This window comes from Populus euphratica, unplaced genomic scaffold, assembly GCF_000495115.2.
Source record: "Populus euphratica unplaced genomic scaffold, PopEup_1.0 scaffold32.1, whole genome shotgun sequence".
NCBI lineage: Eukaryota > Viridiplantae > Streptophyta > Magnoliopsida > Malpighiales > Salicaceae > Populus > Populus euphratica.
This window is the reverse complement of record NW_011499861.1, coordinates 438,424-459,585: the sequence shown is the minus strand read 5'-3', so window position 1 is coordinate 459,585 and position 21,162 is coordinate 438,424. Positions and strand designations below refer to the sequence as shown.

General features: G+C 31.1%; 1 protein-coding gene and 1 long non-coding RNA gene across 7 annotated transcripts; one reads left to right on the top strand and one right to left on the bottom strand.

The window, feature by feature from the left end:
• Positions 1-9,752: 9,752 nt before the first annotated feature.
• Positions 9,753-12,021, top strand: LOC105124734 (dof zinc finger protein DOF3.7-like). Of its 6 annotated transcripts, none has more exons than XM_011024844.1 (3): positions 9,753-10,166; positions 10,756-11,173; positions 11,270-12,021. In XM_011024844.1, the coding sequence occupies exons 1-3, from the start codon at positions 10,143-10,145 to the stop codon at positions 11,575-11,577; spliced, it is 750 nt and encodes a 249-aa protein (XP_011023146.1). In that variant the 5' UTR covers positions 9,753-10,142; the 3' UTR covers positions 11,578-12,021. The 6 variants fall into 6 exon arrangements, with proteins under 6 accessions (XP_011023146.1, XP_011023149.1, XP_011023148.1 ...); XM_011024847.1 differs by having other exon boundaries at positions 9,755-10,059; positions 10,765-11,173; XM_011024846.1 differs by having other exon boundaries at positions 9,755-10,166; positions 10,668-11,173.
• Positions 12,022-17,038: 5,017 nt separating this feature from the next.
• On the bottom strand, positions 17,039-18,190 carry LOC105124733 (uncharacterized). The gene is made up of 2 exons (XR_842105.1): positions 17,711-18,190; positions 17,039-17,568 (listed from the first exon to the last, which is right to left on the bottom strand). It is a non-coding gene; the product is annotated as an uncharacterized LOC105124733 (long non-coding RNA).
• Positions 18,191-21,162: the final 2,972 nt, after the last annotated feature.

Here is a 21,162-nt window from a genome sequence, read left to right as displayed (position 1 = left end):
TTTTTTTAAAATACTGGTTGACCCGCGTTTCTAAACGCTTCTTTAATCTCTTATGCATGATTTAGTTTCTTTTACAATTTTATAGTAGTAAGGTAATAGTAGTAAGGCACAACAAGATGCATATTTCTTTTATAATTTTTTAAGCCATTTGAACTTAGATCCCAATAGTTAAACTCAACTTAAACTCTCTCTCATCTTCCTATATTTTTTCTTTTTTACTTGTTACATAGCCTATACAAACCATGCTTTGGCATACATTTCAACATATTTTCAAGTTTTGAGAAGTTAGAATGTGATATCGTGCATCGTTCATGCACATAAGTTTTTTATGCTATATTAACAAATGCTTTACAAATTACATGTACATATTTTTAAGGCTAGCATCCATTTCCAAACAATTATCACAGTGCAAACATGCACCATATTTTATGCAAAACAATCGTTTCCTTTTATGCTAATAGTTATTTTTTTTTATCAACATGTCACTAATAATTACCAACCTATCTATCAAAGGACAAACACTACCATTAGTGGTGGGCATAACATTTTCACCAATCAATTATGGTGTAACTCACCACATCCTGGAGTGAGTTGACATGATGAAAATCTATAAATACCTTAGGCTATTAGGTAAATGAGAAAGGTTTTTAGACTCAACACTTTTTTATTCTACAATAATTCACTCTTACATATATATTTCTCTCTCTCATACATTTACCGACTTAAATATTAGACAGCCTCTTGTTTCAAGAAGACTTGTTTTTTTAAGAGATCTTATAGTTGTTAATCAAGCCTAATAACTAGTTTTAGATACACAATCTATATTTCAAGCCTAAGCTCTAGATCATAGCCATGAAAAACCTAATCTATATGTAAAGTTTTTTTTACGACTTCATTAGTAGCCTTATTTATGTAAAATTGAACAAAAAGCTAATTAATTCCTAATTCACTCCTTCCATCAAAAAATATTTTCATAGCCAGAGAAACTCCAAGACAAGAGAGAGTAACTATTCTCACTATCATGAAAATTTATGACTCTTTTTTACTCTATTTTTTATTATATTACTTTCAGTTTTTAGCTCTTATTTTGCTCTTTTTTTCCTCCTAATATAGAGCATTAGTTCTTGTAAAGAGATTACTGAGCTATAATTCTTTAAGTTCATTGGACCTTGTTTAGCAGTGCACCTAAATAGAGCTTCTAAATAAGAATGTGTAATTAGAATTTTAAGAGATTTATTGAAATTAGCCATTATGCCTTAAAAATAAAAGGTTTATACTTGACAACAACAAAACTTTCAGCTTGATAATTTTCTAAAAGTTTTAACAAGTGCTTTATATGTTTTTAGTTTAAATATATTTTAATATATGCTTTAGGATGTATATTATGAGTTAATTTTAATCTCTTATGCATGATTTAGTATTTTCCTAGTATGCATGTTAGTGTTTTATTATAATTTCTAGCTTACAATGATCTTTTATATTGTTTGCTTATAAACAAAACATATATTCTATTTTGTCTAATCATCTAATTTTTGGACATCATTAATACACATACATTTGTACCCCCATATCTAAATTTCTTATCCACTGAGTAATGGATAAGGTATAGATATAGTAGAAACTTGACTTGTAAATATCTATTATCATCCCTAATTATTTTTTGTTCGCCATTTAAATAAAATTCTTTTTTTTTTACAAAAGAGGTAAAATTATATATATATATTTTAAAAAGAAGGTATAATAAGATAACGTTTGGTTATTGACTTGGGATATAATTTTTTTTTATAATAGTAACAAAAACGTGTTTGGTTGAAGAGACAAAGTTTAACATTTATAAATAAATTTTTCCCTAAAAAAGTTGAGTTAATTTATATACTTCTAAAACATGATGTATCAAAGTGACATGTCTTCATGAATAATATTTATTATGTTTTATCTCTAAAATATCCATGTAAAAAACACTTAACTTCAAATTATCCAACTAAAATATTTAATGATAAATATGAATATATCATAGTTTTAAAAATCAATCCGAAGCAAGGTCCGAGAAGTTCGGTTAACCCAAGTTAACTGATTTTTTTAATGATTAAAACAACATTATTTTGACAAACATTTTTTTTTAAAAAAAATTGTTAACAGTTTGGACCCAATTTTTTGATCGGGTCAAGATGAGTCAAGTCTTCTAATATTTTTTCTTAAACTTAGATTAGTTTGAGCCCTAGGTCTCAAATCGATCCATTAGGTTAATCTGAGTTTTATAACTAAGGTTATTGTACTATTATTAATTTCAACACTTAATATAAACTAAAATAAAAAAATAATATAAAATTATCTTTTAAAATATATAAGTTTGTCAATAATATATATCAATGATAAATTATACATTTCATATTTTACTATGCATTGTCCACCATCAACCCAATAAAACACGGTAGTAGTTACTTTATCTTATATATCACTATTAAATATAATTTTGTATTTATCTCTTGCTCTATCTTATCTCTTTTTTATTTACTATCTTCATCTTTTCTATCTGGAAACAATAACTAAAGTTTACCTTAGATACAATTTAATGACAATATTTAATTATTTTAAATATAAAAGTTCATAACTAAGCATACATGTTTTGTGTATTTGTTTCGTAAACCTTTATACAATTTGGTTATCTAGTATGTCATTTAGAACAAAAACATATTACATATATAAAGAAAAAAAATTACCATTCATCTTCTTCTTTTTTTTGCCCGAAAAAACTAATTGATTATCTATTTTTCAGGGGTATTTATTGCTTCATCTCTCATTTAAACCAGACAAACCATAAACCTCTATGATGAAATGATATTGTACTACACCCCCAATGTAAATCTCAATGGTTGATTGTCGTTACAACCATTTTGATGTTGCTTTAAAATGATCATGCCAACTAGCCTTTCTACAACAATTTTTGTAGGTCATGACGACACTTTTGAGCCAATAATTGGAATCCTTCCCACTTGAATTAAGAGCCAAGATTTATCTCTAATAAAAACAAAATATCTCTTTTTCATCTCCTATCAATAAAGATAAATCCAAGCATTAAAGATGAAGAAATCAGGAGGCGAAAGTTAGGAAAAAATCAACCTCTTACTCCTTGTTTTTTTTCTCTCCTCTCTTAGCCAGCCTTTCTTTTTCTTAATTGCCCTTCCTCCAAGTTCTAACTTATCTATAAGAATAATGTAGTTCAAGGGAACATGCAAGTTTCATGTACATTACTAAACAAAGCGTAGTTGAGAAGTGCAGTTTGTTGAAAAAAGACACTTTCCAAATGCGGTTTTTTTTCTTGTCTTGTAGTTTGAAAAACTTATTTGTCACAAAAAGAATGTACTTCTCAAGTGTGATTTTTGAATTTGGTTACGCATATGAGACATGTATAATCTATTAGGATACTGGCATGCAAACCCGACAAGACAAAAGACAAGGGATATGATGAAACACATAAGAATTTACATGATTAATCCAATTAAGCTACGTCCACGAGCAAGTATATAAAGATTTTACTAAGTAATATGAGAATTACAACCTCTCTCAAATAATAGGAGAACAACTAAAAATATTTATATTACTAAGAGAAAACACCTCATTTACTCTCTCACAAATGCCTCATAATTTTGTGGGATAACTTTCCCTCTCTTACTCTCCTTTTCTTTTCTCTTGTTTATCTCTTGTAATGTGTATAATAAGTTTGGATACATTGCTTATTTATAGACAAGTATCCATACAAAAAATAAAAGACAAGTAAGATTGACCTAACACCAATTATTGCCAAAATAATTGATACCAATTAGTGTTGCAAGTGGTACTAATAAGTACTTGCAAAATAGCAAGCTAGTTGCTTCAGATAATTTTAATCAATTATGATATTTTTATAAATATTTTTTTAATAATTAAATATTTTAATCAACATGCTAAATTTTTTCAAAAAAATCAAGGAAGAGCAATCATTAATTACTAGCTAGAACTGGAGAATTTACATTGAAGTTCGAGTTAATGGTAGCGCAATGGGAAATCTTTTAGTGTGTTTTTTGTACGGCAACCTTCAAGTTTGATTTCAAGTTCTATTTGAACAATAATAAGCAAATAGCTTGTATTTTAATAATTGGACCGCTCCAATGATTAGATATCCGAGCTAGAAAATAGAGATTGCAATATGATATCCATGACTTGTGATTGGTCAATTATGTTTAGGGATGAAAATGAAGTTCTACGAAAGTCGAGGATGTTTTCTTCAGTTTTATTTTTATAAAGACCCTCTAACCTCTAAATATATCCTTCTCCATCTCTAATGGAAGGGTACCTAGTTAAGTAAATGATGAAAAAATAGAGTATTTCTCAAATAAACTTACTAAAGCTAATCCTATTATTTCTTAAGATATATATAGTAGAAAGTGTAAATATAAAAAAATATTTATTTATATATAAATTTAGACATGGAGATTCATTAGATTAGATTAGAGGATACAAACTTTGGAATCGTATTTAAGTAAATCAGGTATTTAAATAAATAAAGGCGAGCCTAAGCAGAAGCTTGTGCCTTCCGAGATGGGCTGCGATGATTGGGATGTTGACAATGGATTAAAAAAATCAAAGTGTTGGGTCCATAATAAATAAAAGACTATCATGCGATGATATCGAAGTCACTCGCTTTGACAACCATTATAATGTTGCAGAAAGTGGGTTAAGATTGAATGCTATCTTCTATTAGTAGGGCCTAAATAAACTCCAAAAAATCTAAATCTACCGTCTGATGTCGGCTTTGGTACTTACATCTTCTATTTACCAAATTAAAAGCGTCTCTATTTTCTCATTTCTTTTTTTTTTAAATCAACAGAAGTTTGTGAATGTTGCCAGGGATGATTATGGTTACACGTGTATCAGATTTCTCAAGTTTTTATTTTTTAATTATTATTTACTAAACTAGCACATTTTGACAAGAGATTAGAGTATAAAACATATGATAGAAAAATATTGGAAAAATAGTATATTTTCCCTTAACTGTCAATAAGAATTATTAGCAGCTAATAAAAATAACGGTTATGTTAAATAAATAACCGTTATTGTTATTAATATTTGTATTAAACAACTACTACTGATAATAGCAGTTCAAGAAATATTAACCCTTAGCCAAACCAGAATATGATAAATTGACAGATTGAGGAGGAGAAGACGTGTAAATGCCCAGATTCCGAGTTCTTCATGTATGCATTTTGCTTCCGATGATTCCGACCGCCTTGGAGACCAAAGAGATGGTTCTGACGGCTGTCAACATCCTGTTCAACCTGTGATGGAAAATGGCTTTCTTCATCTGCTCCGCCATTTATTGCCAAGTTCATGCCAGAAAACGCAGCTACCAACTCTGAGGGCTCCCTGAGAGTACCAGATGAGACACCAATGGATGAGTTTGAACTAGCAGGGCCTTTCTTTTCAGATGTGGTATCCATCAACCGAGAAAAACACCTGCCTTACACGCGCGCTTCTTTATTCAAAACAAAAAGAAATTATGAAATGAACCCACATATAAAAGTGGGCTGGTCTGCTCATTATTTGTGTTCGTACATTTATTCATTATTGCAAGACAAATAACACCTCCACTATACAAGTGATGGAGGGGATTCGCGCCGGATGGAACAAGGCGCTTAACTCTCCCTTGTCCACTGGGTGTAGGACATGGACTCAGGGCCCTGGCAACGTGTTGAGGATCAGGAGTCGTACTCCTAGACAAGGAGGCACCAAGAGCAGCAGCGTAACTATACGAAGGTTGGCCTATATTGTGGACAGAAGAGGAGCCATGGCCATCTGCACCAGATCGTTAAGTATCTGCAGATGATAATTCAAGGCGCAAATGAGCAGATATATTAAAACCGCGATTCGGAGTGAGAATAGCGGGATTCAGAATGGCAATTATATTAAAAAACACGATTTCTAATATTGGTTAATATTTATACATTATTTATTACTTATCAGCTAAAGTAATTATTTAAAAATTACATACTTATTCGGGTTAATATTCATTGGGTTCAGATTATAAATTCATATCCAAATGTAGATAGAAATATTAAGTCTCTTTTGACTCTCATCCTTTTGGTAATTAAGGTTAAGATGTTGATATGAAGTGAAAAGTTTGAACAGAAAATATTTTTTAAAAGAAGAAGAAGATTTAAGGTTGTGTTTCCTTCTGAATTAGAAAATAAAGGTTAAATGTTAATACATGAAGTGATTAAGGATATTTTTTAAAAGAAGAAGAAGATTTAAGGTTGTGTTTCCTTCTGAATTAGAAAATAAAGGTTAAATGTTAATACATGAAGTGATTTAGGATATAAAAGAATGGTTGAAGTATAAAGTTTAAATATGTTTCATAGATGTATCGAAAAATATTTATAATAATGAGACACATAACGCTTTAACGAATATTAAATTTAAATATAATAAATAAATAATATGCAAAAGTTAAACGTTAATCCCATAGACGTCTCTCTGTTTTCCATTATTATATGAATAGAGCGGTAGTTCTCTGGACCCATCAGCCCTATCCTCCTAGCATAGTTTTCAATTCGATCCAGCTCTTCGAAAAGGAGGTTTTTTTATTGGGCTATTTTCGGGCCGCGCAAGAGGAAGCAACCTTTCGTTAGTTGGGCCACTGACATGAACTGGGGATATACATCAAATGCTGGCCCATAAACACGTGAAGTTAGCATTTGGTTTCGTGGGCTGGAATCTCTCACCCAGGCCTGCCTAATGAGAACCGGGCCGGATTCAGAGACCGATGAACCCTACCGCACTTTCTACCCGATCACCTCATCATTTTTGTCCTTTATTGGTAAATCTGCGGGTGTGATTGCAACAGAAGAACAAGATGCAGGCTTGCTTGTACTAAGCGGGAGGAAATTGACTGGTAATCCACCAGCTCCATGTTTATCCCGTTATTAGGACAGGTCTTGGTCTTTTGTCGTCGAATAAGAACACCTTCGTGTGCCTTGCGGCAAGTCAATTTATGATCGGCTAAAATCGGATTTTCATGATTTGGTTCCTGTTAAAGCAAAGCAAGAACGAGATCTAGCACATGATTTGTTTCGGTCATTCTTGTTCATAACAAGTTCCGCTGTAGCAATCATTTCATTTTTGAAAAAAAGAAGAGAAAGAGATGTTGACCATCATATGATTTATGCTTCATTGATGTAGTGCCGTCGTATTGAGATTTATATAGCATTAATTACCCTTCTCGATTCTCCCTTTTATTCATGTAAAATGATGATGTTAAATTCTGCTTCAATAAACTGTCAAAGAAAATATACTTCTTCTCAGAAGAATCGGGATTAAGGAACATGTGAAGAACTTTCGCTCATCACTACGTCCCAAAATCTATTGAAACTACTGAAAGTGAAAAGTAAAGCAATTTCAACGCACATAAACGTTAAATTTGACCTTGTAACACCTCAGTAGAATTAATGCGCGAGGAGACGTTTTTGTCCAAAACAAAGGAGTCTTTTTTCCTGTTCAAAAGGGACATTGAGACCAACCTGCGTTGCCGGAAGTTTTAGGGGTCACGGCAAACGCGCCTGGTTGTCCGTTCGAAAACCTATTTTAGATCCCTAGGTAAATCTAGTGCTGTTGTTTCAAACCTTGGCTAACAGATGAAACACCAAAGAATAATAATAATAAAAGAAAAGCTTAGAGATTAAAATAAAAAACAATAATATATTAATTTGAATTAACTTGTTAAATGTTAATTGCTCGTGGACAATTTACTATTCATTTCTTACATTTTCAAGACTAATTTGAAGAATTATCTAAAAATCACAAATTATAATAAAAAAATTATCAAAGATTTATCATTGTAAATGCCAATATATGAGATAGCCTCACCGGTTTTGTCCAAGCTTTCTTAAATGATTTTAGAATTATTATAACGAGTTTTTTCTTATAGTGTAATGCGTGTTATCAGTGAGTCTTATTTAAGAATATAATTATGATTATTTTTAAAATATTTTTTATTTTTAAATATAATAAAATAATTTTTTTATTTTAAAAAAATTATTTTGAGATAGCAAGTTCGAATGCCTTGCATTGCTGCCAATTTTTTTGTTATTTTCCTTTTGTCCCTTTTCTCTCTCCATTAATTGCGACCAACACCGATGAAAAATAACTATAACTACTGTTCCTGTTCATCGTAGGATGTACAGTAATTCTTCTATGGCAATTAGTTTTTTCTACAATTCTCTCTCCCGTGCAACATCCGAGGGGAAAAAAACCTACCGTTCCTGCAATCAGTTTTTTTCTATAATAAGAGCTTCTAAACTCAACCTCCAGACACGATCAGGGATTCCAAAATTAGCTTGAAATCAGGCTCCGCCGTGCCATCTACAGTGGGGCCACAAGTGGGTTATGGGTCCATAGCCCCCGAACTCCAGCCCAACTGATGATCGAACAAGCATAAGATCGATGGTCGCAAAATTTGGAGAGGTCTCTCACTGCATGTAATTTTGCCAAATCTTAGATATGATGACGACGACGACGACGATGTTCATTGATCAACACATTTTATGGTAACATTAAGCATCTTTCACCACCATTTTGTGTTTGGTGGAAAATATATTAATATCATGGTATGGTGATATCAATGAGGCTATGCACGCAGCTTCTTAAATTGGAGAAGGCAGCAGCATGGGAGAACAAGCAATCAATAATCCAACTGAAACTGCGAGTAAGATTCGGTTCCTTGGCTATTTCGAAGAATTCGAAGCCATAGCTGTCAGCATCCCTATAAAGATATCCAACAAAGGAATTTCCCTTCCATTCTACCGCGCATTATTTGGGCCCCCACCATCTTGCTTTTGTCGGCTCCCCTCTCTCTCCATGAACTTTCCATTTTCATTTCTGAATGTAGAGCTTTCCTTACAATCCGGCCCCTTAATATAAACTAATTTATCACATTAACATAGAAATACAGGCGAAGCTGGTAAGTAAACAATAGATCCTTAATTTAGTTCAAGGTTTGAAGATTTTGACTCCGCGACCCGTAATACCTGAGCCGTCTTAATATATCTTCTCTCAGATATTGTACTGTCAATTTTCAAATTGAGACCACATGACGAACCTCCACATTCTGTTCAACAGGCTTGAATCCAATCTGATTTTAATGGGTTCTGTTTCTGAAAGGATAGAGCTGAAGCGCTTGCAACAAGATTAATCAACAGTACTGGGACTGCAGTGCCGTTATGATACCTATTCAAAAGGAGCTTAATGTAAATGAAGATTGAGTTCTGATCAATGGATGTGAAGATGGGACGAATTGTGCCAAAACTAAGGCCGGTTCAATATATTGCTTTATGGAGGTTGAAAATAAATAAATAAAAATGACCAATTAGAAAATAAGTTCGCAACATATACCAGATGGACTGGTGTGAGCTTAGCTTAATTAATCTGCAAGCAAAGAATATATATATATATATAGGGTGAACAGGAAGTTGCCTCCGAAAGCACGAAAAAGTTGCCAATATGTGAGAAAGGATCTTTTGACAAAATGCAGGAGAGGATGTTAAAGTAATCGACAATCCTATCTTTTTGATAAACCAAACAGAACCCAACCTTTGTTCATGAGTGGTCCAAAAGAAAACATGCACTAAAAGGAAAACAACAGGGGAGGGTAACAAGAGATTGAATAAGAATCAAAGGACTTGTACATTATAAGGTCAAAAAGTTGAACCCACCCACAGTACATACACTCATAATTCCACCCACGATGAATAAACAAATGGACAACCCACTGTTGAACGAAGATCTGACAAAGAATTCTCACATAAGATTGAACCAGCGCTGCCAACTTAAAAAATGCGATTAATACTACTCCCTTCCCCTTCCTGTTATGCGTGTGGTGTAGTCAAAACAAATTAACGCCCCTCTCTCTTGCTTTGTGTTTTTTTTCACCCTCTTTCCATCTTCATAAAGTGAACTCGCACATAAAGCCAGCATACAAACAATCTAAAACATTCTTTCTTGCACTAAGAACAGCTGCAGACAAAGGAGGTGAACACGATCCTTCTTTCCCTTTCCCTCTCTCTCTCTCTGAAGTCATCAGTTGCTTTTCTTTCCCCTTTTCTTCTGAATTTATGGACGCTGCTTCATGGCCACGGGTGGGTAGATATATATTTGTTTTGCAAAGTATTATATAAAATTTTCTTTGTACAATTATGAGTTTCTCTGGTTTAGGGATTTTAAGGTTATATATGATCGACCATGTTCCAGTAGTTTGTTTTGAGAGATCGAATATTATTTGTTGTTTGTCTGTTTTCTCTTTTTGTTTGTCCTTGAGATCATCTTCATGCACAGTGCAGGTCCCTTCTATTTGAATTTTCTTTATGGAAAGGTAAAGTTTAATTTCTTCTTTGAACCATGCATGAAACCATTCAACTTTTTCTTTCTTCACTTTTTTGCTCATGTGATAACTTATAAAGGAAAGGGAAAAGGCATAATTTGCTATTATCATTTGTTCTTTTAGGGTTTTTTCCCCTCTTTAATTTCATTTCTGTTTTTACTTCATGGAGTTAATTAATTTCCTCTTTCATGTAATTCTTCAGACAAAGAAACCTTATGCGTTTTTATTTTGTTTGATCTACTAATTGTTATCCCATCAGCCATCTCTTAATAAGGTTTCAAGATTGCATGGTTTGATTACTTCGTACAATATCGCTATGGATCTCCTTCATCATCTCAGTACTCTAGGGTTTGCAGGATATTAAATTGGCAAGACCCATGGAAGAGATGACATCAAATACATGCGGAAGGCCTGTGTTAGAGAGAAAAGCAAGGCCTCAAGAGCAGTTGAACTGTCCAAGATGCAACTCAACCAATACCAAGTTTTGTTACTATAACAACTACAGTCTCACACAACCAAGATATTTTTGCAAGACTTGCAGAAGGTACTGGACTGAAGGAGGATCTCTTAGAAACGTTCCTGTTGGAGGAGGTTCAAGAAAGAACAAGAGATCTACATCATCATCAGTAGCAGCATCTGCAGCTCCGTCGAAGCTCCCCGATCTCAACCCACCAAACCTCTCTCACTTCTCTTCTCAGAATCCTAAGAGCGGCCATGAAGGTCAAGACCTTAATCTGGCATTCCCAGCTATGCAGGATAGTCAAGGGATATCTCATTATACTGAAGTGGCCAAAACTGAAAACAACAACCACAATCAACATAACTCTTATTCTTCTCCCTATACTTCATCTCCTATTTCAGCTCTGGAGCTACTAAGGAGTGGAATTGCTTCTAGGGGTTTGAATTCTTTTATCCCAACACCGATGCCGGATTCAAACACACTTTATTCTTCGGGTGGATTCCCTTTGCAAGAATTGAAACCAACTCTGAGTTTTTCTCTTGATGGGCTTGGAAGTAGATATGGAGTTCAAGAACATAATGGAAGGCTTTTATTTCCTTTTGGTGAACTGAAACAGCTTTCAAGCACAAATGAAGTTGATCAAAACAAGGGACAAGGGACTTCAAGTACTGGATACTGGAACGGAATGTTTGGTGGAGGATCATGGTAAAAGAGAGAAGAAAGAGACAAGGAGCCCAAGAAACCACTATATCATTCTTTCTTTTCACTCATTTTCACATGGTATTGGGTCACATGTTGAAAGCTGTTCATGACTAACATATATAGGACACATATGGTTTCCTTTTTTGCTTTGCTTTGTATTCTGCTCTTCACTCTTTTGAGCAGTGTAAAAATTTTGAAGCTCATTTGGTTTTTGGCTTCAAAAAGGGTTCTTACTCGTATAATGTTTTCAAGATAGAAGAAGATTTGAATATGAGTCTGGGTTTTCTCATGGCAGTAAGACTTGTATTCATGAAGTCTTCTATCAGGATTTGCACCTGAAGTATTATTGTATTGAGTGTCCAGAGTTGGTTCAGTTTAAGCTTTCAATGTATGCAATGAGACTGAGATTTGGAAGAAGTTTCAAGGAAAAAAATATTCTATCAGTTACATATCAACTTGGTTGCGAGCTAGGCTGGTTAGTGCTTCTGTGTGACCCCAACTGTCTCCAACTTTTTCCCATCTCTTTCTATGTCCAAACCAGTCTTGTATGTCAGGTCTGACTTGTTACCCATTGGAGTCGATGGGATTCTTCCAACCATGAAATGCACTTCATGGAACAAGCTAGCTAACTCAGAAGCCAAAGAAGAACTACTTGACATGTCCCACCTTTAGGATTAGCTTCTTACTGTCCAAATCTCTTTTGAAAGTGCAATCGTAATAAATTAAACATGGCATCTAAACAAATTGTACTTTGAAACAAATTAATTTACCTGCCCCAACTAAAAGCTTACCTAATATAATTTTTAGTCACCCACTCGATATAGCGGCTGGCCCCAAATCCATTAAACGATCATTACTGCATGTTATTTGTTGTTTTAATATTCACAGACTTGGAAAATATAACAAGCTCACCTCTCAATTTGGTCTTGAGAGGGACCCCCAAAACATTCCTCTGGGCAAGCGTGCTAAGAAATAATCCCCTCCACCTAGCTAGTGAATCCATCCATTCAAGTTTCTTCTCCATTTTGCTCTTTTTTTTATGCCGTTGTGCATATCACTTGAATGTCATTTTGGAGGAGATAAAGTCTTACCGGTCTGTTTCTTCCCGATTACAGACCCCATGCTAGGTGCTAGCTAGACTCCTCTCTTTTATCGAAGTGCCTAATCATACTCCTCCATTGATTAGAGTACTGACTGCTTAGTACCAGGATCATAAATAGGTTTATCTAAGTAATCACTACTACAAAATTTAAAAATATGACAGAGTATTTCATCCTTGTATTGTGAAAATTCTTGTCAGCATTGAGAAACGTTGAAGGAATCGATAACGGAACACCATTGTCGAAAGGTATCTCATCGGGCTTTCAATTCTATCGGCCATTCAATCATCATTTTTCAATTTCAACCAAATTACTGATAGGACATTGTGGCAATTTCATCACCGTTTATACTCCTAACAAAATTTTTTATCTGTTATTCTATCAGTAATTTCTATCCATTATGTAAGGTTTATAAAAATTTTATATGAAAATACCAACAAAAACACGGACAATTCCATAGCATTTCTGATAAAGTTTTTTTTTCCATCTCTAGTTACAACAATTAGATAGTTTATAATAAACTACAACAATAACAAAAACCTATCTCCAAAAATTTACACATATAAATTTCATAATTAATTTAAATAGAGCACAACAGATAACCAAAATTCCATCCATACACAAATATTTTTAAACAAATATAGATATAAACAACATTTAAATTCTTAAAAAGATGGAGATGAGGGGAAGAGAAAGATCATGAACCATAAGATCTAGGACAAAGAGGGAAAATGTATACCCATAACTACATTTATTCAACCCTAATAAATTCTATTTTTTCATTGGAGTTTAGCACTCATATTCAGCATCTTAATAGATAATTGTTTCTTAGTCCTTTTATGAACAATCTCATCAAAGTCCTCTAATGTATAACTTGAATTCGAATGTGGTGTAATTACAGTCAAAATAACATCATTTATTCTCGGTTCATGGGCTGATACCATAGGCAAATCATAAATTTAATTCTTATAGGGTCCATTACTTGTAGTAATTTTTAACCACACTTGATGATTATAAAAAGAATATGTGAAAGTATCTTCACTAAATTTCACAACCATGCTAGCGTTAACGTGATATGTTTCCTATAAAATAAAACAAAACAAAACAAAAAAAGCCAAATTCCTAAATTAGATAAGGATATTTTAAATTAATAATGTAAATAAACAATGTTAAATCAATAATACAAGAAAAACTTATAATAAATACTTCCGCTCTTATCGACATCTCCTTCTTTATAAGATTCCTCATATAAATTTATTATAGTTTGTTTTTGTCTAAGTTGTTTTTCTTGTCAATTAAATAGCTTTAAGCTATTACTAGGAGCTTTACATAGATGATAAATAGAATCACTCTTTACATAGATGATAAATAGAATCACTCATTCGAGTGTACCTACTAATCGAAACCATTGTTTTAAATTTTTATTTTATATACAAGATTGTGAGTGTTTGTAAAACTTTATAAAACCATAAATTTTTGATACATTTCCCAATTACTCTGTGTGAGAATGCCTTGGTTTATAGCTTTCACATTTCTCTTTATGATTTGAGTGAGCCTTTTTAATTGCTTGTTTGTGGGCATTTTATAAAAAATCAAATTAATTGATTTAAATTTACTTAGCTTCATTGTGAATTTCTCACACTCTCCTAGGAACTTGAATATATAAGAGATTATTTATTTAACTTTAAACTTTTTCCACCAAGTATTTATTTTATACATTCATTCAGGATGGTGATAAAGTTAACTCCATTGAAACAATAGTTATTTGAATGACCGTTTCATTTTAGATGTGATGGAATGAGTAACTTTAATATTTGTACATCTCAAAATCAATTTAAGCAAGTTATTTTCATGTTATTATAAAACTTAAAAATAACTCAAAACAAATAAACAACATAATGACATAAAATATTAATTACATAAATAGATTGCTTTTTCATTTTGCTATATTTTTGCGTGAAATGGGCTCTATCAAAAAAAGAATGCATGTTTTATTTTCTTAGTGATTGAGCCTTGATTTATAACTTTTATATTAGATATCTTTATTATCGTCACCAAGATTTACAACACAATCACTGATATTATTACTTGATTAAGCGGTAACACTTTTGTTGGACTTAGACCTGTTTCTTTTTGTATATATGGTACCTAAAATAAAACAATGAACACAATTCAAAGATGAATCAAATTATAAAGCATAGAGAAATCATGCAAATTCTTGCTTTAACACAAATTATAATCTATACAAGATGACCCAGTATTAGCTTATTACTATAAAGATTTTTCCGCAAGACTAATTAACAAAATCAAGCATTTATTCTGGAACTATAAACCATGATGATATTCTTTTTGAAAAAAATAGTAGCCCTAAATTCCTAAAATGTTCCATTCTTTATTAATGAGAAAAACTATCATTCTCTGATAACAAACATTTATCTCCTTTATATGCTCTGCTTCCCCATCATAAAAAACAACAATTCTGCACAAATTAGAAAAAAATATGGGAGGCAGCTAGGTCTTGTTCATGGAGTCCCATGAACGGGGTCAAGTAACCTTTGACATGATGCATGAAATAAATAACATAACCAAACCCGAATTCATGATTGTTAAGAAATAAAGAATAAGGTCCAAATTTTTTCAAAAACTGAAATCCTGTAAAATTAACACTTACATAAACTAATATTACTAAAATCAAACCCTAATGTTATTGGACAAGAAATCAAACTAAAGATGGGAAGATAAAAGGTTTTGTTAGCATTAAATTTACAAGGAAGGGATATTGCAAAATAAAGATCTCTAAGATAAAATAAAAAATAAATAGGAAGAGAAGAGAGACCGAGGAATTTTAATGAATTTTTGAAATTATTAATGAAATTTTCATTGATAATTATATCAGATATGCAAGCAATGTTGATTATATATATATGTATATATGTATGTATGTATATTTTATTTTATCATTGATTTCATTAAAAATTATTAATTAAATTTTTTCTATCATTTTTAGGGTAAACAACATCAAATATTTTTTAATTTTCTCATAGTAGAATTTGTTTCATCATGTTTCTTTCTATCGGTCATTATCGCTCTTCGATACTTTTGCTTTATTGATGACATAAACACATTCAAAAATTAGAAACCATGCACCTTAATTCTATTAAACATCAATCAACTTTGACAAAAATGTGAATTTGGTATACTATCCTTGATTAATATTGTTCTATTTTAAGTACCCAACCTCTAATCAACTTATTCAAGTTGCTCACTTTAATTTTCCAAATGTGACACCCATGGTTAGTTAGTTCCACGAATACATTGGTAACATGGCCATTATATCTCTTTCCATGCCAAAAATAAGGTGCCAAAAATAAGGACATGAATTGGAAAAAGAGAAAACGAATTATTTAGGGCCCAATCTTTTATTTAATTTTTATTTGAGTATCTCAAATTCAATATTATTTATTTGAGTACCTCGACTTTTATTTTTCAATGCAGTATTCTTCATGCCTGACGTTAGAAAAGTGATGATTGTTATCCCATGCACATGTGGGTTGAGATTGGAAAAAATAATGAGAAAATGAATATTTAATTAACATTGTAAAAAAAAAAATGAAAACAAAATAAAATGTTGATAAAATAAGAATTTACGTTGGATGTAAAAGACCATTTTAGTACCCCTTTAAAAGCCAAATCAACACCGATTGAAATTCACAACCACGGTAATGGTGTTTCATTCATATTGGTGGTGCTAAAATGTTCATCCATGATGTTGGGATGGGTTAAAACAACTATCCGATTACCCATCATGATGTATTATAATTCTTAAAGATCTCAATAGAAATTAATCCTATATATAAATTGGAGAAAAAAAGACCACAAAATACATAATAAGAATTAAAATGACATGTCATCATACGTGGTGGCACCAAAAGCATTTTAAAAACCCAATAATTGTCTCAAAATAGTTAAGAATTCTAATAAAATAAAAATATATATATAAAAAATACTATTCTATGTGGAAGCACTGGAATAAAAAAAAAACCCACTAAAGCCTCAGAAAAGAAGTTAATTATGTTCATCCAAAAATATGAGATTTAATTAATATACACAAATGGTAATAAAATGAGATTAGGGAAGACGACTTGGCTTCTTCTTCTTGATGATGATACATTCGATTTGCCTTTTCTGTAAAAAGGTTAAAGGTAGTTAAGATATTAATCTATTATTTTCTTGATTACATTCATTTTCACATTTTTCAACATGAATCCACATTTGTTTGCTGTGTAACTGAGGCTCTGTAGTACACCTGCTATATATGTAACCTGTATTTTGCATAAAAATATATTTTTATTCTTTTATGTTTTTTTTTATCCGAAACACATGTTTCACCTGTAGGGCAACATGTTGCCATACAGGTTCTTGATACGAAGACAGATGAGAAAAAATATAAATTAAAAACAAGCAACTCAACTCAAATAGATAAATTACAGGTTAATTGGATACTTGAATAAAAAATCGATCCACCGTTAGTACTAAATTTGCAGTTCGCTTCCTCTTGTCTTTGCCCCCATGAAATTAAGGAATCTCCTGCGTCAACGAATAGTATATATTGGGACGCACACCAGCTGCAACATGTGGAAACCCAAGACATTTTTATATCTCGTTTTCTTTTTTGTAAATGCAATACACTACTTTGGTGTCGAAAGCCAAAATCATCACGAGGGCTCTAGCTTTTTAGGCCTTGCAGAAAGGCTGAGATCCGCGTTTGTTTTTTTCTTTCTAAGGCAACAAAAAAGGGCCGAAGGCTGAAAAAAGCAGAGAGAGAGACAAACTAACCTAATTTCCAGTCTCTTTGTAATCACCAATACAGCAGAAATCCTTCCATTCCATAGCCTCTCCTACATAAAATTTGGAGGCTCAGGAAAGAACCATGCCTCCCTAACGTCTTAGCCATCCACTTCAACCTTAATGTATATATGCTACCACTATAAGCAGCCAGTAGCGTCTACAGTTAATGGATCAAGTAACAAGAGCTCTAACCTGCACAGCACTCGGTTCTGACCACAGTTGTGACTTGCGAAAGCCATCGAACTGCCTTATGTCCCCGTCAACCATGTCTGTTGGTCCCTCAGCTACGTTTCGAAAACGATTTAATTCGTCGTCGTTCGGGCTGTGAAAAGGAATGGAAATCGGTTGCAAGAGGACCTGGGCTGTGTAGTTCCAGCTAAGGGAAAACGATTGATGCCAATTTTACAGTATATTGGCTTATGAATTGATTCATGGAAAAAGAAAGCCAAGAAATTTAGAGGGGCCAATCTAGCTTTGTTTCCAGTCGCCCTCAATTTACATATTTAAAGATTCCCCGCGACTGCTAAAGCGACCACAAAGTTAGGCAGCCAGCTTTCTCCTCTAATTATCATATACTTTGGAGAGGGTGCATGTGGGAGCGAAAGGTCAGGAAACCAAGCCCCACATCACATATACCGAATAGAAAAGCTCAAGGAACCACCAAACTAAGCACTTTCCTAGCTGCATCATAGGATGCGGACAGATAATGGCCAGCAGCACTCTCATTTGTTTCAATCATCTGACCCGCATGTAGAAACCTAACTTAACATAAGAGTTCACTGAGGTAACATTTGTTTACTTTCCTGAAATATATGATATAGAGAAACGGCGAGGATAAACGAGACAAGACATAGTACAAGATGATGACAAAAATGTATTTGTTAGTGGTGTCGAAGATATAGTAATTTGTTTTATATGATACTAAACAAAATATAAAAAAATATTAAAAAAATTATTTTAATTTTAATTATTGTTAAACTTATATATTTATTTTTTTAACTTTAATTTATATTAAATGTCAAAATTAATAATTATATAATAACCTTAATTATAAAACCATGATTATCATCAACCTAATGCCTAGATTTGAGTTTAAAAAAATAAAGAAAGATTTAATCCAACATGAAATGATAAAAAAAATTGGGTCAACTCATGATCTGGTTGACCTATGGCAAACTCAAGTAAAAAATCAAATGATTTTTTTTTTATTTTAATTTTTGGGTTAAAACAATATTTTTTCAATTATATATATATATTAGTCAACTCGAGTTAACTCAGGAGTTGACTCAGGTCTTAACCTTAGTTGAGTTTTTAAAATTATAATAATAACTATTTTTATTTTTATATATTTTAATTCAACAAGGTTTGTATTTATTTTTTTTACCAAGAATATATTTAAAATAAAAAATAATGGATATTGTCTCTTAAAAGATGTCTTTTCTATATTTTTTATTTTAAAAATATAGAAATTTACTCCACCATTGTCTAGAAACATATTTATTTTTATGTTTCTATCTTTTCAAACGAGCACATTTCTATTTCTACTATTTTTGTATTTATTGTCACAGGATAATAACCAAAACCTACCTTGTTAACATAATATATTTAGCAAATAGCTATTTAATTAGCGTTTCCTCTCAAGTCGAATAATTTTTTTATGCAAAAAAATAATGAAAATAAAGGCTTTGCCAATGTGTTTTTTTGACAAAAAAAACAAATCCTAATTGAAAAGCTTATATATTTATTTAATTAAATAAATCAAGAACTATTTATATCAATAAATGCAAAAAGATATTAATGTGTTTATTCAAGTCACTTTATCATTGGTCAAATATTTTTTTTTTCAATGCAAAACTAAATAAATGTGTGTATGTTGTTAACATGTTTTATATATATATATATATATATTAAAAAAAAGGCTGATGTTCTACATTTTATAAAATAAAAACAAGGATCATTTGCGATAATAAATATATATACAAAAGTTTTTAACACAATGGCATGTACATGATCAATTTTTAATGTAGTAGAAAAATATTAAGATAATATTGTGAGTATATTTTACTGTATCATGATTCTCTTAAATGAAAAATGTAAAAACAATACTATTTATGCTAAATGAAATAAATCTTAAAATATATGCATTGTTAAACTGAAAAAGAACATTTAATACCAATAAGATTATAAAATAAAAGATTAGTCATTTTCATAAAAGTAAAAGATACATAAGTATAATATTTAACTTTAACTTTTCTGTTCAATTAAATTACATGTTTTTTCTCTCTCTTAAAGATTACTTTTTTCTTATTGAGAATAAATAATTTTTATTTTTAAAAATAAAGCTTATTTATATTAAACCTTTTAAAAAATTAAAGATGAATTATAATAATCTCCTTAAAACATTAAATACATACAAAATAATTAAAAAACAACTTCTGTTTAAAAAAGGCTTAATAAATAATATAAACAACTAGAAAAAAAGTATTAATTTACATATAAATTAAAAAATTCATTTCAAAGGATACATATATTTAGAGACTTAAAAATAGTCAAATAACTTTTTTATGCAAAAAACAATAATGAATATGAAGGCTTTTTCATCGTGATTTTGGACAAAAGAACAAATCCTAATCATAAATTGAAAAACTTATATCTCTATTTAATTAAATAAATCAAGAATTAATTATGCTAATAAATAAAAAAATATTAACATGTTTATTAGACTCACTTAATCGTTGGTCAAATAATTTTTTCCCCAACACAAGTAAAACTCATGATAACAATATCAATCTTTTCATGAATTAAATTGATATCAACTGAGATTCTTTACAACCAAAATCTAGTGATTTTCTCTTTCCTCTCTCAAGCTATAGATTGAAAAATAAAAAAAACAAAATTATGTATTGCAATTGAAAATTCAAAATATTAAGGGACCAAAAATTTATAATTTAAAAAATGGACTAAAGTGAGTTTTTCCCTTATTTGTTAAAATGCCACCCTTTTCTCATTGTTTTACACTTTGGTTCTACTTTTTTCTTTCAATTGTGCCCTCCTTAACAATTCTTGATAAATTACTCATGATTTGAGCATAAAAAGGATGCAATTGAAGAGATCAAGTTTGAGGACTAAATTATAAAAAAATAACTATTGATTACTACAATGAAAGCACCAAGAGTAACAAGTTTGTAAACGTTTAAGCTACGTGTCAAAAATCAAAATATGAGCACTCAAAGTAGTAACCAGCCAACCTACAAGGTGTTGATAACACATTTTTTAGCATCATATAAAAATCTAATTATGAATTGAAAAATTGATACATGGATTTAATAAAATAAAATAAAAATTATATGTATTTTTTTAACAAAAATATTTTTTTATTATAAACATCATTTTTTAAATAAAAAACTTGGAATGATATTAAAAACAATTTTAATAAAAAAAATAAGTCTCACTATTTTGTATATAATCAAAGGAAAAAAATGATTAATCTGAGAAAATTATTTTAAGAATTTATAATAAAAATATATAAACTTCGTTTCATTGAATATTCATGATCACAAACTTAAAAAAAACATGTATGGTAGGTTCATATATATATATATATATATATATATATATATATATATGTGTGTGTGTGTGTGTGT

What these genes read in the sequence shown, in the direction of transcription:
- LOC105124734 (XM_011024842.1), top strand. Translation starts at nt 10,355, where the DNA reads ATGCACAGTGCAGGTCCCTTCTATTTGAATTTTCTTTATGGAAAG. An exon ending in TGAATTTTCTTTATGGAAAG is followed by an intron (nt 10,400 to 10,755) that starts GTAAAGTTTAAT and finishes TCAGTACTCTAG; the next exon opens with GGTTTGCAGGATATTAAATT. An exon ending in AGCTATGCAGGATAGTCAAG is followed by an intron (nt 11,174 to 11,269) that starts GGATATCTCATT and finishes CTCCTATTTCAG; the next exon opens with CTCTGGAGCTACTAAGGAGT.